Source organism: Dama dama, chromosome 10 (assembly GCF_033118175.1).
Source record: "Dama dama isolate Ldn47 chromosome 10, ASM3311817v1, whole genome shotgun sequence".
NCBI lineage: Eukaryota > Metazoa > Chordata > Mammalia > Artiodactyla > Cervidae > Dama > Dama dama.
Genome location: NC_083690.1, coordinates 34,249,545 through 34,266,210, shown reverse-complemented (window position 1 = coordinate 34,266,210; position 16,666 = coordinate 34,249,545). Strand labels below are relative to the sequence as shown.

Sequence of the window (16,666 nt, the reverse complement as noted above, 5' to 3'; positions counted from 1 at the left end):
TAAGTGTTGTGACAGAGGCCAGCTCTCTAGAATTCTCTAGTTTTCTTCTTAGGGCCCCTTGGTCTAGGCACACAGCACCCAGCAGTTATGACTCTGTTCTCTCTCAACCTGTCCAAGTCCTGGCCAGCTCCGCACCCTGAGGTTTCTTATCTATAGCTTCCCTGCTCCACAGCCCACTGCTCCTCCCAGCAGTGTTAGCCTCCTGCGCCCTGCTCTCCTCCAGCCCACCCTGCCAGTCACCACCTTCCTCAGGCCTTCCCTGCTCTGAAGACCCACTGATCCTCCTGATTCCCACTCACGTTTGTCCACCTGACCCTACATTCCCCACCTACCTCCCATTGATGTTTTATGTAAGAGAGTGGTCAAAATGAGCAACTGCCAACTATTCTCCGAAGCCTGTACAAATGCCCTCTGATGACATACTTCTCTTTAAAAAAAAGTCTCCTCTTGGGACTTCTCTGGCAGTCCAGTGGTTAAGACTGAGTTTCCAATGCAGGGGGTGTGGGTCCAATCACTGGTTGGGGAACTAAGATCCCACATGCCATATGGAGTGACCATTAAAAAAAAAAAAGAAAAATTCTGATACATACCTGGCTGAACATCCAGGAACTCACAATAAAATACTGTTTTTCATGTCTGATGTGTTGAGAAGAGTTTAGCTTAGTGAACTTGAAATTGCAGGGAAAAGATGAAGTGTGGTCAACAGAATGGTTAACAGTGTCAGATGTGGGCAAGACGATGGGTCCAGAGGGACCCATCCTGGCCCTGCCCTGCCATGCCCTCCCTACAAGGCACAGTTGCAAGACCAGGGAGATGTGACCACCTGGTGCAAGCGGTCACCATCCCATTCACCAGACCCCGGACTCCCTGTCCAAACAGACGCAAGCCTGCTTCAAGGGCTTGTATGTGCCTCTCCCCTGGGTCCACCTCACCTAAAGAGGTGGCACTGCCCTGGCGCACAGCCTGAGGCCTGAGTGGTTGGTGGCCAAGGGGCGGGTGTTTGTCTCACAGGGATATGACGGCATATGAGGTGTGGGCTGGGGTGTCCCTTGCAGTGTGGAAAAGAACCCGGTGGGAAAAGGAGAGCGGCCTTGATCATGGGATGGTCACCTTTGACAACACAATGTGGCACAGACCTGAGTGAGAATTCTAAATTTGAACATGGCCTTCCAGGACACTGTATCAAGGGAGGAGAACAGCACATATTGGAGCGCACCTTAATTTATAACAGATAGTAAGACTTGCACAGCATGTGGGTCTCCATCTGTATTCTTGTCTCTGGCTTTACACACATTGGTTAAAGGAATGTATTTTATTGTGTGAATGTATTTACTGTGAGTTCCTAGATAGGTCTAAACTCAAAGGTCTAGGCAAGCCTTTTATAGGTTATGTGTGTTGGGCAATTAGACTTCCTAATAATATTGATGTCAAGGCTCTCTCAGTTGCAAGAGTATCCCAATTCAAATTGACAGTCATACACAGGACTTTCTTGGCTCTTAGTAACTTGGTTGTCCAGTGGTGGCAACCTCAGGTGTCTGGATCCAGCAGCTGAAACAAGAAGCATCCTCAGCCTGCGGTCTCTTTGGCTGCTTTCCTGTGTTGGCTTCATTCTTGGGCAGGACTACACAGTTAACAACTTTACGTTCTACTTATTAAGCAATTCTAGCAGAAAACTAAACACATTTTCAGTTTTTTCTAAGGTCCAGCAAAGTCCAGGAGTCTGCTGATTGGTTATATGCCTACCATTCTTGCCTAGAGAATTCCATGGACAGAGGAGCCTGGTGTGCTGCAGTCCATGGGGTTGCAAAGAGTTGGACATGACTGAGTGACTAACACTTTCACCTTTCATGGAGGGTCAAGGCTTATCCTCTATAAAATTGTATAGATAAAGATTTGGGGAGGTGGTAGTTCACCAGAAATAGGGTAGTTCACCTAAGATAGGGTTGTTTCCTGAGGCAGAAACAATAGTGAGATGGTAGGGATTGAAGGCTTAGCACTCAATGTGAGCCACTATCAATGTGAACAAGAAAATGCAAATACACTTAGACTGGGTATGTCTACTGAATAGAAAGCAACTGGAGATCACACTCATTTTCCTACTACCCTGAACTCTGGGATCAGAAATGGAAGCTTGAAGAAATAAAGCTTCATACAGTCACAGTCTCACAAGGCGTTCCTAGGTTTGTGTTTATGAATCATGCTTTCAGTTTCTGTGGCTGATTCTGCAGTGCCAACCTGTGTTATCAGTGGGCCTCAGTTTCAAAGAGCTGTGTGCTGAAATCAAGTCATGCTCACCTGGAAGACTCATATTTCTGGAATTTTGTAGAGAACATGAATCCCAAATTATTAAATTTCTAGACACGTGGCCAATTTGGGGCACTGTTGGGTCTATGATATCACATGTCATCACTGATAATTCATCACAACAGTAGGTGTTTCCTACTTACCTGCTATAATCTCCAATTATAGAACATCTTTTAAAGATAAGTTTTATTACCTTAATTGAAATTGATGAAGACTATCAACAGACCTTCAGATGTGCACTTTTGTGCTTTAAGTATTTATTTTTAATGACTGATAAAAATAATCTATACACCATTTTTTAATTTCCCCAAATTGTTATTCTGGAAACTTTCAAACCCACAGAAATTGAAATAGTAATATTAAAGTATTAACACTGCCTTCACACACAAGGATTTTTTATCAAAAAAACATAGTGGCCTCTGGGCTACATGAATATCCAGGTAACTTTTGCCAGGCTGACAAGGGAAGCAGTCTCATCTTTAGTGAGAGGAGCTGTTTTCTGTCCCCGGGACATCTCTGTAATGACTCTTCTAGTGTTTTCATTCATTTTATTAGAAATTCATAACCCTGGCAAGGCATGCAGGGCCGGATTTATTCCCATTTTACAGATGAGGAAACAAACTCAGAGAAGTGAAGTGATGTGTCTGTTCAATAAGTGCCCAGCCGAAACTGGAACCAAAGACTTCTGACTTCAGTAACTCAACATTCTGTGATCACTGCCCCTCCTGGATAAGCAATGAGAGTAAAGCCAGAGCCAAGCAGAAGTGCGAAGAGTTTTAGTCTCATTCTTCTGACAGTCAGAGAGCACAGCGTCACCAGGACCCAGGTGCACAGCATTATCAGTCCTAAGTCTGTTCTCCGGAACATCAAACCACAGTGCTAACTGGGAACACAAAACCACAATACACAGAGGGTACTGAAATTTCTGTTAGCTGCCCTGGTTCGAGTTCAACATTTATTGAGCGCTTACTCTATTCCAGGTACTGTGTGTGAGATACACAGCAAATCAGACAAGGACTCCTGTCACATTCCAGTGGCTCCATGAACAGTCCCCAGGCAGCCAATGAGAGACTGCTGGGCTGCACCCTGCCATTAGCGTTGTTTGGTTCCTACAGTGCTTACGTTTTCCTTTTTATAATAAATTGCCAACTTCTGGCTTCTCTGAAACAGGCAACTTCTGCTGGATTCCTGAATATTAAGTCGCAGCCACCCCTGCCCCTGACCCAGGCCCTCTAGAGGTGACTTCAGTTCCCACCTTTTCCTACTGTCTTTCACCCAGACAACTGTGGCCCAATTCACCTACTTCTATTACCCACCTGACACCCCTAAAGCCAACAAATATCCAAACAAGATAATTTCAGATAGCATTAAGTAATGCAAGCCTGCCAAGAGAAGGGAAAAATGCTTCTAAGCAGAGGGAAGAACAGAGGCACAAGTCCCCTCTGAAGCTGGAAATAACTTGGCCTGGTTGGAGGCATGGCACGGCTGGGAGAGTGGTAACAAGGTCACAGAAAGAGGAAGAACCTGGATTACACAGGACCTTGTACGCTACGGTGAGAATTTTGGATTTTATTCCGTGTGTGATGGGGAGTCTTGGGAGGGTTTTAACTTGGGAATGATGTGATCTGCTTTATATTTTTCAGAGATCAACCTGCTATGTACAAGAGTGACTTAACAAGGCAAGCCAGGAAGCAGGAAGGCCAATGAGGAAGCTACATTATCGTGGCCCTTTAGGTGACAGTGGCTAGGACCAGGATGGTATCAGAAGAGATGGAGAGAAGTAGCAGATTCAGGATTTACTGCCATGGAACCCAAAGCATTTTCTGCTGGAGTGGATGGCAGTCGTGCAGTAGGGCAGAGGGAGTGAAGAAAAGGGAGTAACTGAGGATAACTCCAAGGCTATGATTTGTTCACATGTTTATATGAGTTGGGGGTGATTAGGGGAGGTCCAAGTTTTAGGCAGAGGGAAGAATTTATTTTGGATAAATTTTGCTGAGGCTCAAGTCTTCCTAGATTCCTCATTTCCCTTACCTCTTCCATCTAAGCAGTCCTCAAAGTCCAAAAATGTGAACTTCTAAATACCCAATCTATTCAATCTACCCCTTCAACGCCATTGCCTCTGTCCTGATTCAGTCCTCTCTCTTGCCTTGACTTTTACAATAGCCTTCTCCAGCTGTGAGTAAACTAACAAAAAACACTTCACAGACATGTGTACCTCTCTTCCACCAGCCATCTTTGATGGCAGAAATCATGTCTTATTCATATTCATCTCCAGTGTCCATGCTATGCTGGGCACAGAATAGGCACTCAAATGTTGGATGAACTTAAAAGAAGTTCTCCTCAAATAGGATATAACCTCCTGGAAGAGAAGAGCCCTATCTTGGGATTCTGTGATTCCTCCACCCAACTTAAAGCAGAAGCAGACATGAAATGTACAATCAATCAAATCCCAGAAACTTAGCTTTCCCAAGAGATTCAAACTGCCCTATTTGAGTCCCAGGTTTACTCAGTAGTTAATAAATGATATTGGACAACAGATAACAGTTTATGACTCTTTTCCACTTTTCTTCCAAATCTAGGAAGGAGGTCAAAAGATAATTACTCTCCATTTGACAAATAAGAAAACTGAGGCACAGAATGAAATCCCGTAATTACTTCTGGATGAAGTTAGGCGCTTTGCCTGGGTTAAGATCAGCCTTTCCCTGAGCCACTCCCCAGTTCTGAAATAGGAAGGAATCTCAGTCTCCCACCACCCCTGCAAGACTGCTGGTTAGCACTGTCTTCCCTGGGTTTTGCCTCCATAATTACAAGCTCCTTTGGATAGCAGGGTGTGTTGCCCCAAGGTCAAAGACCAAGTGCTCTCTCTCTTCTAATTACCAGTCTCCTCAGTGCTTGGTGAAAACAGACTCCACCCTTGGGCCCAGGAAAAAGAAAAGCACCTTGGTCATTAGCCTGGGAGGTCGTCAAGTAGGCCAGGAGTCACCACCAGCAAGGAGAGAGATCTGAGTAGGCCGGAATAGTTTCAATGGGGACAAGGAGAGAGAAGCTGCCATTAGGAAAATCAGGACACTCCTTTCAAAAGGCTTCCAGCTGGGGAGTATCAGGGAAAGGGCAGCAGTGGAGGCAGCAGCAGGTCAGATCCTTCCTACTGTCCCTCCTCCCAGAGTCATTTCTTCAAGGCCCCCAGGTTCTTCAGGGCCTCCTGGGCCTGCGTCAGCTGCTGTTGAAGCCTCTGGCGGGTGCTTTCATTGGAGGCTCGCTTCAGGAGGGCCTGCATTTCTTCCACCACTGCCCGGTAGCCAGGCGTGTTGTGGAAGAGCCGCACTGCCCGGTCCCCACAGGAGGCCAGAAGCCGGCCAGTGATGTCAAAGGACAAGTCACTGATACACTCCCCGTGGACCTGCTCGAAGCACTCCTCCTTCTCACCCCGCCGGGTGTTGTAGAGATGAATACTGCTGCCACTGGCCAAGGCCAAGACCTGGGCATCAGGGGAGAGCGCCAGGCGGCACGGCACGGTGCTCGCTTCTTCAAAGCGGCCTGTCCTCAGCAAGTAGGGGTCCTGCTGCTTCTTGTATTCCACGTCTGTGTCCCACAGTTTCCACGTGCCGTCCTTGGAGACAGAGGCCATCCTGCAGCATGGAAAGTCAGGGCTCTAGCCTCACACACCCTGGACGGGAGGGCGCTGGGACAGCACTTGGGAACGCTAGCTGGGAAGCCAATTCCACTGCTATGTCTACTTCCTGCTGAGGGCCGGAAAACCCACCCACCGCACAGCTGCTGCAGAGAATGGCTTGAGGCCCCTGGTTGACAAGAGGGGCTGGGAGTCTTGGTAAGAAACTGGTAAGAAATCAGAGAGGATTCGCTCACCTCCGGGAGTCATTGGAGAAAGCGAAGAAGTGCACGGCTGCAGAGTGGCCCTTCAGTTCAAATGCTCGAACAACCTCCTGGAAGTCCCCTTTCTTCCCAAAGCAGACTTCCCAAACTTTTACATCTGGGGTGAAGCCACATGAGGCTACAAACCTGCCAGACAACCCAGGTTCCTTTAAAACTTAATTTTAAGGGCAGTTTTTTCTGCAGAGCCACTAAACCCCTTTCCTGAGAGGGTTCATAATCATGTATCTAAATAACACTGTCTTTTAAAAGTGCTTTTAGGCAGTGTTCTCTTTACTTGCTGCAAGTAATAAATCCTTTTTTCTCCCAGTCTTTGACTTGATTTTATGGCTTGACACCCACCAAGAGGTGAAGCCAAATTTGTTGGTAACAGCTGGGAAATACTCAATATTGAATCAATAGCTGGTATTAAAGTTAGCTTAAGTTTGCTGAATTAATAATATATATCTCTTTAGAATCATTAACATAATGGATAATATTTTTATTGTACTGATTTACTAGAAATCAAACAAGACCTTAAATCTGTTGTAAAATTTGCTGGCAAGAAAATAACTTGATATGATGAAACTTTTAAGTAAATAGAGGTAAATTAAATAAAAGTCTTTAGGTAAACTCTTTTGGACTAATTATGTTTTGGGAATGTCTATCCAAAATGCTCTCCACATTTTGGTAATTTGAAATTTTAGCATTTTGCTAAATTACGTTAAATGCTGAAAGTCTACGGAATAGATAATTACCAAATAAAACGAACTACTGTAGCATTAGTGAATATAGATTTCCTTTCACAAAGAAACTAAAGATATCTGAACTATTTAATAGGTTTGGTGTCATGCTAAGACATTTGCTATTAAAAAGCGCATGTTTTCTAGAAACCATAAATAGTATTTATGTACTATTTATGAGCATAAATAGTATATAAATATTTACATACTATATAAAAATAAAAAAAAATAAAAGTGCTTTTATACATGACCTCAGTTCATCCTCACAGCTATAAGATACATAGGACCCCCGCCCCAACCCTTTATATTCTTTAAATGAGGAAGCAGAAGCTAAGGACTTGAATCTAGGTGTCCTGATTTCACATGCCTGCTCCTTCTGCTACTCGAAGTTGGCTCTCTACTCTCTCTCCACCCTAGCCCCCAGCTCCAACCTCAGCCCACATCCGATGCCAGAGTCCCCTCTTCCTTACCTGCTACAAGGGGATATAGCAGCATATGTATTGTTCATGTGGTTGGTGTTGATGGTGGACAGCACCTGGCCTTTCAGATTCCAAATGAGGATGGTCGTGTCACTGGAAGCAGTCATGATGAACTTCCCTGGGGGTGAGGGGGTGTAACATGAGCTGAGGAAAATGACCCGATTAACTGACTTATGAAGGCCTCTGCTGCCCTTCATATCATGCTCCCCTCCCGCACCAAGGGTCGCCACAGATAAGGATATGACTGAAGACTATGGTGATTATCTGCCTCTCCTGGGGACTTGCTGTGGCTCCCAGGACTCCAGGGAAGTCCAGACAAGGTCCCTTTGGTCACCAGAGCTGAGCATACCTCTCAGGCTGCATTCACTCCTTCAGTGAATATAACAGTCCATTTCCTCTTGCCTGGGGCAAGCTCCATCCTCTGAATGCCTCTCACCTGTGTCAGCGATGCCAATGTTGACAATGGGTGCCTTGTGCTTTTTAGGAAAATCCTCCGGGGTGGCTGTGAAAGTATAGCCCCCATCGTCTCGTTTCATCATCTTGAAGATACGGAGGGTGTCTCCATTGGCCAGCCAGACAATGAATGCTCTACAAACAGGGAGTAGACAAGTCTCTCACTCCTTCAGACATGGAGACCTGTCTGTGTGAGGTCCTATGATAGATAGGCTTTAAGGAAAATCAAGATCTCCTTTCAGGACCTAAGAGTCCAGCCTCACAACCCTTAATTCAGAGTCTCGTAAAACTCCTTAGAAGGTTAGGACTCTCATAGTTCTGGCTCCTTTAGCTTCTCTCTAGGTTTAGAAAACCATGAGAGCTTCCAAGACTAATCTGGAAATCAGTCGGCTTTGGTACTTCCCAAATAGGAACAGATTTTCCCCACTCTACTTCCTTGTTAGGTAGCTGCATAACCCTCCAGGGGGCCTCAGTGTTCAAGCTGTCTGGATGTTCCCTTCTGCCACCACAAGGAAGACCCTGGGTCGCCCCCTCACTATCCCAAACCAGGCATGGGAAGGACCGAGGCCTGGGTCAGGGCTTCTGCAGGCACACCTGGGGCTCCATCCTGTCCCACCTGCAGTCAGGGCTGAAGCGCACCAGGATGGCATGGTCCAGCTCCACGTTGGCTCTCATGCTGCGGTGCTCCCGCTGCAGGAAGTCCTTTGTGCTCCAGATGCGGACGGTACGGTCATCTGCACAGGTAGCCAGGTACTTGCCATTGCTGCTGAAGTCCATGCAAGTTATGTTCCCACTGTGGCTCTAGGGCAAGGGCAGCAGCAAGTATGAATGGGAACCCCCTGGGCAAATGTGGAAACCCGTGCAACCATGACTCAGGGGCCCTGTTGCTTAGATCAACGGCAAGCTGCTGATGGGATGTCAGGAGAAGATATGGGACAGGGCGTCCCCCCTGATCTGGGTCAGAGGCAGAGGAGTCTGTAACATGCACAGAATCCTACAAAGGAGAAGTCTGCGGGGCCGTGAGTCTTTATATATACGTGCGGTGCCTGGGTACCCGTGTACCTTCAATGCTGCAGCCAGAAGGCGGTGGGTGAAGTTGTGTTGCTGAGGCTTCTCCTTGCGAATCCGCTGTTGCGGTTTCTGCTTCTTGGATTTCAAGGACTTGTCAGGTGGGCATCCGTTTGCTTTTTGGCCTATAAGGAAGGGCCAGGTCAACCATCCATTTACTGGCTCAGTGAGCACTCAGTGACCAACAATGACTGGCCGGGCATTGAGTGGAGAGGCACAAGAGATGACCCTGTCCTCGAGAAGAGAGAGGGATACAGGGGGAAAATACAGAAGCTTTGGAATCAGACCTGGGTGTGGACTATGTATCACTGAGTGATCCTGGGGAGGCTGCTTGCTATTAGTGTCTGTAACATAACTACATAGCACCTCACTGCACATTAGAGAAGGCGCCCTCTCTGGGCAGGCGGGCTCAGTGGGTTCACAGAAAGGTCAGTGGAGAGCAGATTCTTAACCAGACCTTTCTAAGTGAGGGACAATGTGCACTACAGAAGCTGCTGACGCTGGTCTCAGGTTAAGTTACTTAACTGCTCTGGGCCTTGGCTTTTCTAAAAGAAAAGTTGAGAATTGGGTGAGATAATATATACAAAATGACAAGCATAGTACCCAAAACAAGCACTAAAAAAGGCTTAGAGGGAATCCCAGAGAGAACCCAGCAATGAGAGGTAGTCAACATGTGTTGAGCATGTTCCCTGTGCTGAAAAGGGTGCCAGTCATTTTTGTATAAAATAGCTAATTTAATTGAGAATCAGGACAGGTGCAAAGCGGGCATGTGTCAGATCGCTACAGATGCTCAATTCTTACAGGAAGAAAACTCCGGAGGCTACTGTTACAAAGGCAAATCTGCCCTCTGCTTGCCTCTTCAGCCTTGTCTAACAAGCCCACTCCTCTCCTCTCACATCACAGTCAAACCAAACGCTGTTTCAGGACTCCTCGGCTTCGTGCACGTTGCTATTGCCAGGAGCATTCTCCTTCTCTTGGCCGTCCTGGCAAACCATTACACAGATCCTTGAAGACCCCACCTTCAGCGTTCTTTACTTGACCCCCGCCCGCCACCGACAAAAGCGGGGCTGACCACTCCCACCCGTGGGAGTACTAGTACTAGTACTCTAATACTTCTCTATGAAACCCACGACACTATATTTTTCACTTACATTTTCAGATGTTCTTTACCCGACATTGGACTCCCCAAAGACCCCAAAGCCTACAGGAGATAGTAAGTATTCAATAAATGCTGTTGTCGGTAGACCAGAGCGTTCATAATGGATGTCTCTGTCCCTTCCTCCCCGTTTTCATAAAATAACGAACAAGGAGCGCGCGGGAGAGTTTCCGAGCGGCCTCTCAGCTGTGCTCCGAGGGAAGGCGGCTTGGTTTCGGCCACGGAGAAAGCGCACAGCCGCGCAGGACCCAGGTTCTAACAGATAGTCCCAAAGGGACGCGACGGGCCGGGCAAGGCGGCCCCTACTCTCGGGAAGCGAAACTCGTGTCATAGAGGAGAAAATGAGGCGGGGAGAGCGGGTCATTGACAGCCCACAGGCCGGAACGGTGGGTCGGACCCCCGAGGAGGCCGGGGAGCGAGGTCTCGCGGGTCGCCCCTAACCGTCCCCGCCACACTCACCGGCGGACCGGCCGTTCGTCTCCTCCTCCGCGCGCAGCCACCCCCGCGCTACCGCCGCCGTCGCCACGAGGGCCAGCAGCCCTAGCAACAGCGACAGGCCCATTAGCTCCGGCATCTGCGGGAGCTCCATGTCGGCAGGGGCACTGCCACCTCAGCCTCTGGCCTGGCGGACGCCTGCCCGTCTCCGCGGGGACGCGCACGCACGCGGGGCGGGGCCCGGCCGTTGGTGCGTCCCGAGGGGCGTGGCCTGGTCGCTGTCAAGCCCGAGGGGCGTGGCCTGGTAGTCGTTGAGTCTCCAGGGGCGGGGCCATGATCGTTGGGCCCCCGGAAGGGCGGGGCCTGGCCATTGAGGCTGTGTGATCGCGGAAGCGTTGCGGAGCAAGAAATGTAGTCCAAGTAGTCCAGGCTCAGGGCTTCCCTTGACTACTTTACTGATAATCGTTAGTAACGGCATTATTCCAGCCGTCATCACACTGGATCCTTTCAAGGAGGCAAGGGTCCGATTATTACTCCCGTTCAACAGGTGGGAACGTCTTAGTATTGGGAAATTCAGGTGGATTTTTACTGTTAATGGAGAAGGGAAAGGGTAGTTCTGGAATTAGGGGGTGGGACAGCCTCAGCAAAGACTTGAGCAGGAGGATGCTTTGTGGAGGCAGGGTATGAGTAAAATAAAAAGCCGGTAAGGGAATTCCCTGGCAGGCCAGGGGTTAAGACTTCACATTTCCATCGCAGGGGTCATGGGTTGGATCCCTGGGCTGGTAACTAAGATCTGGCAAACCAGGCAGTGCAGGCAAGAAAAAAAAAGTAGCAGGTAAAATTGGAAGCTTCCCAGGTGGCTCAGTGGTAAAGAATCTGCCTGCCAATGCAGGAGATGCAGGTTTGATCCCTTGGTCGGTAAGATCCCCTGGAGAAGGAAATGGCAATCCACTTCAGTATTCTTGCCCTGGGAAATCCCATGGACAGAGGAGTCTGGCGGGCTACAGTCTGTGGGGTCACAAAAGAGTCGGACACACTCGGCAACTAAATAAGAAGATTGCAAAAGTGTTTGAGGGCCTTGAGTGCTAGTTCAGCCCAGCGAACAGTAGCCTCTGCTAGTCATTTCAGGGTGAGATAGATCAAAATTGGTATCTTGGAGATTCTATGGGTGGACTAGTGTGTGTCAAGACCAAACAAAGATAGAAGGAAAGCCAAGAGGTGGTTGCAAGAGTCCAAGATGGAGGTGATAAGAGCCCAGACTCGGGGGTGGCCTGCTGGTAGGAAGGAAGCTGAAAAGATTTTTTTTTTTAAACTTGGCTGTTCCATGTCTTATTTGAAGCATGTGGGATCTAGTTCCCTGACCAGGGATTGAACCCAGGCCCCCTTCATTAGGAGTGTGGAATCTTAGCCACTGGACCACCAGGGAAGTCCCTGAAAATATTTTTAACAACACACTTTAAATTTTTAATTATAGATTCAAAAGGAGTTGGAAAAAAAAAAAAAAAGAACAGGAAAGTCCACGGACTCTTCCCCCAGGTTCCCCCAATGGCAACATAACTATAGTGCAATATCAAAAACCAGGAAGTTGGCAGAATTTAGTCACCAAAAAAAAAGAGATATTCTGAAAGACTAATGATAGACCAGACCCACTTACTGTAGAGGGAATGTTCCCAGAAACAAAGGTGCTCCATGGGCCTCCCACTCCCACAACCCAGAACAAGTGGAAGTACCAGAGTGAGCGCTGCCAGATTCAAACTTTTTCCTGGCGACCAGGGAGCCTCTCCTGGCAGTGTGGGCCCTCTGGCTCTAGAAGGACCCTCGGAGCACAGAGGCTGCTGCAGAGACTAGAGGACAGACAGACTCACCCACAACCTCGGGTGAGGAAACAGATCCACTCAGAGAGCAAATGAAGTGGCCTCACTTCCTTCCCTTTTGTCCTTAGTGAGGGGAGAAGGGGAGACTGGCATTGACTCAGCTGTAGGCAGTAGGGTGGGGAGGGCCAGAAGCAGGGTGTCCAGAGCATTCTGGGGCCTTTCCTCCTTAATTTGCTGTTTAGAACCGAAGGCCCAGTCCTGAACCACTTTCTCCACCACCTAGAGACAACGTGGTACTTTTAAGAATTTCATTCACCGAGCATTTTGCCGATGCCATTTGTTGATCCAGGAGCTTGCATTTCTTCGAATTGTCTCACATTCCCATCCCACAGATTAGGGGACTGATGCTCTAGGAGATGCTCACTAAGTGATTTTCCATAGGTGACACAGATGAAAAGTGAACCTGGGGACACATGCAGGTCAGTGACACTAATCTATCGATGTGGGGGACAAGGAGAAGCAGGAATAGGGCTCTGGTTCAGTTGAGAGTACAGGATTCTTTGACATCATGAACTCACTTGATCCTTTAAGACAGATGATGCTATGAAATAACCTTAACCAGACCCCCCCAAAAACCCTAGGCTCTGGTCAAGTAACTTACCCCACGTTAACAAGGAAGCCAGGATTCAAACCCAGAGTCCTACTAGGGTCTGCTACACGCCGAGATCCTTATCCATCTGACCTTGCCACGGGGCTGTGGTAATGGCCTTGTTTTTACCCCCAAGTGTCCTACAGCCCAGCTGGAATCCAAAACCAACCCTCAGAAGGACAACTGGTGACACAAAGCAGAATGGGGGAAAACTGGGCAGATCAGGGAGGGAGATCAGCTGATGGGTTCAGAAGGGCAGTGAAATTCAGCTGTACCTTCAAGGGTGGGCATTTAGAACAGGTGAAACAGGATAAAAGGGAATTCTAGGAGGGAAAGTAAGGCATGAGCAAAGGTATGGTTGGAGGGGTAACAGGGTCAGTCATTAACCAATGATTTTAAATTAACATCTGCTAGAAACCTGGTCTCATCAGAGGTGAGCAAGAGCCAGAGAAACAATGGAAGCCCAGCTTCATTTTGCAACTGAAGATCCACCTGGCCTTGCTTGGTGCCTTGCTCCCTACCCCAGGCCTCTCTGTCCGGTAAAATGATACATTTCCTCATCATTTAAGTAGTGGTTCTCAATGTGTGGGCCCTGGACCAGCATCATTAGAAATGCAGATTCTTAGACTTCACCCCCCCCACCCCCCCACCCCTGTCTGCTGACTCAGACACTTCAGAGATGGGGGCCCTGCAAGCTGTTTACTTTTTTAATACTTATTTTTATTTATTTATTTAGCTGTGCTGAATCTTAGTCACCATATATGAGATCTTCTTTTCTGTGGCATGTGGGATCTAGTTCCCTGACCAGGAATCAAACCCAGAAAGGACCCCCTACATTGGGACTGTGGAGTCTTCACCAATGGACCACAAGGCAAGTCCCAGCAATTTGTATTTTAACGAGCTTGTTAGGTGATTCTGATGCCCACTGATGTGTAAGAACCAATGATTTAAATTAACTTGAGCCCCAGACGTAGGTTATTTGCTGCTCACAGTCTCCATTACAGTGGTTCTTAACCTTGAATACATATTGGAATCACTTTAAAAAAAAATGCTTATGTCTCCTTCCCACAGCCAGGTATTCTGATATAATGGGCCTGGACTAGACCTGCTCAAGAAGATTTTGAAAAGGCCCAGCTTATTCACATGTACATTTAAGTTGGAGTTCTAGCTGCAAGGGATACCAGAGGCTAATGCTGGGGTCTACGTGTAAAAGTGATGTTTGTCAGACCAGGGCTGTGGCCATGGCGATGGATACTTACAAGATCGACTAGAGACAAGAGGGAAGGGGGCAGGGCACAGCCATTAAAAAGATGGCATAGCCACTGAGGATACAACAAAAACTGGTTAGAACCAACTAGACTCGAGATGGCAGAAGATTTAACTAACTTCCAGTGGACCTGGAGCCTCACAATACAGCTCGCTCATTGAGATAGGTTCGCATATGCTACATGACAGACTCACCCAAACCACGAAGTGGGCGGGTAGTCCAATTTCTGGAAATCTCCACCCCTTCCCCCGAAACAGTTGGAGTAACCCTCCCACTTGTTAGCCTGTGGAATTACCCAGCCCATAAAAACGAACCCCCCAGATTCCGGGGAGCTCTCATTTTCCCACTTGACCCCTGCCCTGAGGCGGCTCTCACCTTCTGAGACAGACCAGGCTCCTGCTGGCTCGTGCTGTCTAGGGAATGTGCGCATGGGTGCGTGCTCAGCTGCTGAGTCGTGTCCAGCTCTATCCGGTGGACTGTAGCCCACCAGGCTTCTCTGTCCGTGGGAGTTTTCAGGGAAGAATACTGGAGTGGGTTGCCATTTTCTACTCCAGATGGAATGTGTACCTCTCTCAATAAACCTACTTTCACTTTACCGGGGCCGCTGTTGAATTCTTTCCCCATGCAAAGCCAAGGACGCTCACTTGGTGGTCTGACCCAGAGGCTCACCCAAGCCTGGCACATGACCATCTCCTTGTGCCCCATTTTCCTGCAGCAAACTGGCCAGGCCTTGGTAACACACAAGAGGGCAGTGGGGAGTGGGGAAGAGCTGAAGACGACTGTTTTCCAAGGGCACAAGTGTCTGGACGGCAGTGCCCTTCCTGGGCTTGGGGAGCATGGGAAGGTCCAGGTTAGATGGGGGAGCCTGTGAGTTGCAGTCTCGGAAACACTGGGCTCTGTTTTGGCTCCGTCCGGGTTAACACCCGGAGCTGTGGACGGGGAGGTCAGGGTGCGGCTCTGAGCGAGAGCAGCGCAGATACAGGAGAGGAAGCCCTGCAATGGCAGGGCCCGGAGCTTGCCATAGAGTGAGAAGGGAAGTGGGCTGAGGAAGGGACCGGGGGTAGGGCTGGGGGGAAAGGCTCCCACGGCAGGGCCTGGGAGTCACTGCCAGCAGGGAGAAAGGAGAGCCTGGATTTGCAGGAAAAGAGTGATTCAAGAAGGAGGTCCAGGGGACTTCCCTGCTGGTTCAGGGGTCAAGTCTACACTGCCAATGCAGGGGGCCCAGGTTCAATCCTTGGTCAGGGAACTAGATCTCACATGCTGCAACTAAAGATTCCACGTGTGGCAACTAAGACCCAGCGTAGCCAAATAAATTGAAAAAAAAAAAAATTTTTTTTTTTTTTTTTTTTAAGAAAGAGGTCCAAAGGCCCTGGGGGCACTGCAAAATGGTTGTTGGATTTGGCAGTGAGGGAGCCAAGTGACCTTGGAAAGAGCAGATTCAGGGCAGGGATGAGGCTGGGGTAGAAGTAGGGAGGGAGGAGGAATCCAAAGGCAGGGGCTGGAGGCAGGTGGGAGGGGAAGAGGGGGAAAAGGCAGGTGTAGACGACTCTCTTAAGGGAAGGTGGCATCTAGAGGGGGACACAGGGTCAAGGGGATGTCCTCTGGGGACCTTTCCATCAGGATGAGTGAGTGAAAGCAGCAGAGCAGAAACTCCCAGGTATTGACCTTTCTGAGAGCCTATAAGCCTCTGTCTGCAGCAGCAAGTAACACCTAAAGGCTGGGTACCTCTGTCACCTGCTGTGACAGTGCTGCGCTTAGTCACTCAGTCGTGTCTGACTCTTTGTGACCCATAGACTGCAGACCACCAGGCTCCCCTGTCCATGGGATTCTCCAGGCAAGAATACTGGAGTGGGCTACCATGCCCTCCTCCAGGGGATCTTCCCAACCCAGGGATCGAATCCAGGTCTCCCGCATTATAGGTGGATTCTTTACGGTCTGTGCCACCAGGGAAGCCCAAGAATACTGGAGTGGGTAGCCTTTCCCTTCTCCAGGTCATCTTCCTGACACCAGAATCGACCTGGGGTCTCCTGCATTGCAGGTGGATTCTTTACCAACTGAGCTAGCAGGGAAGCTCTACCTGCACAGTAAAAAGTGGCTAGAAGTAAGACAGCCTGGGTGGGCAGCTCACGAACCATGAGAACTTGGGCTAGCTAACTTCTCTACACCTCAAATTTTTGGTTGTAAAGTGGGGACCATAGTAGATAGTAATCATTATGACAACTCTTCCATTGGATTTACGCCAGGCACTGTGGTATGTATATTTACTCTTTGGTCCTCACCGCAGGCCTACTGAGGTAGGTGAGATGAGAATTAAGTGAGGGAATATACATAAAGCACTTAGAATCATGCTTGGAACGTGATGAACACTAGGTAACGGTGCAGCTAGTCCTGTTATTGTTATTATTATTCTACATAAACGTCAAAGCCC

At 48.5% G+C, this 16,666-nt stretch overlaps 1 protein-coding gene and 1 long non-coding RNA gene across 4 annotated transcripts; one reads left to right on the top strand and one right to left on the bottom strand.

Annotated features, from left to right (window-relative positions):
* Positions 1-2,947: 2,947 nt before the first annotated feature.
* TBL2 (transducin beta like 2) lies at positions 2,948-10,739 on the bottom strand. Of its 2 annotated transcripts, XM_061153433.1 has the most exons (7): positions 10,533-10,739; positions 8,912-9,042; positions 8,466-8,650; positions 7,833-7,984; positions 7,388-7,514; positions 6,172-6,324; positions 2,948-5,933 (listed from the first exon to the last, which is right to left on the bottom strand). In XM_061153433.1, the coding sequence occupies exons 1-7, from the start codon at positions 10,660-10,662 to the stop codon at positions 5,471-5,473; spliced, it is 1,341 nt and encodes a 446-aa protein (XP_061009416.1). In that variant the 5' UTR covers positions 10,663-10,739; the 3' UTR covers positions 2,948-5,470. The 2 variants fall into 2 exon arrangements, with proteins under 2 accessions (XP_061009416.1, XP_061009417.1); XM_061153434.1 differs by lacking the exons at positions 8,912-9,042; positions 10,533-10,739 and having other exon boundaries at positions 8,489-8,625.
* A 162-nt stretch (positions 10,740-10,901) lies between these two features.
* LOC133063166 (uncharacterized) lies at positions 10,902-14,741 on the top strand. 2 transcript variants are annotated; one of them, XR_009694366.1, is made up of 4 exons: positions 10,902-11,055; positions 12,764-12,801; positions 13,386-13,510; positions 13,708-14,741. It is a non-coding gene; the product is annotated as an uncharacterized LOC133063166 (long non-coding RNA). The 2 variants fall into 2 exon arrangements; XR_009694367.1 differs by lacking the exon at positions 12,764-12,801.
* The last annotated feature ends 1,925 nt before the right edge of the window (positions 14,742-16,666 follow it).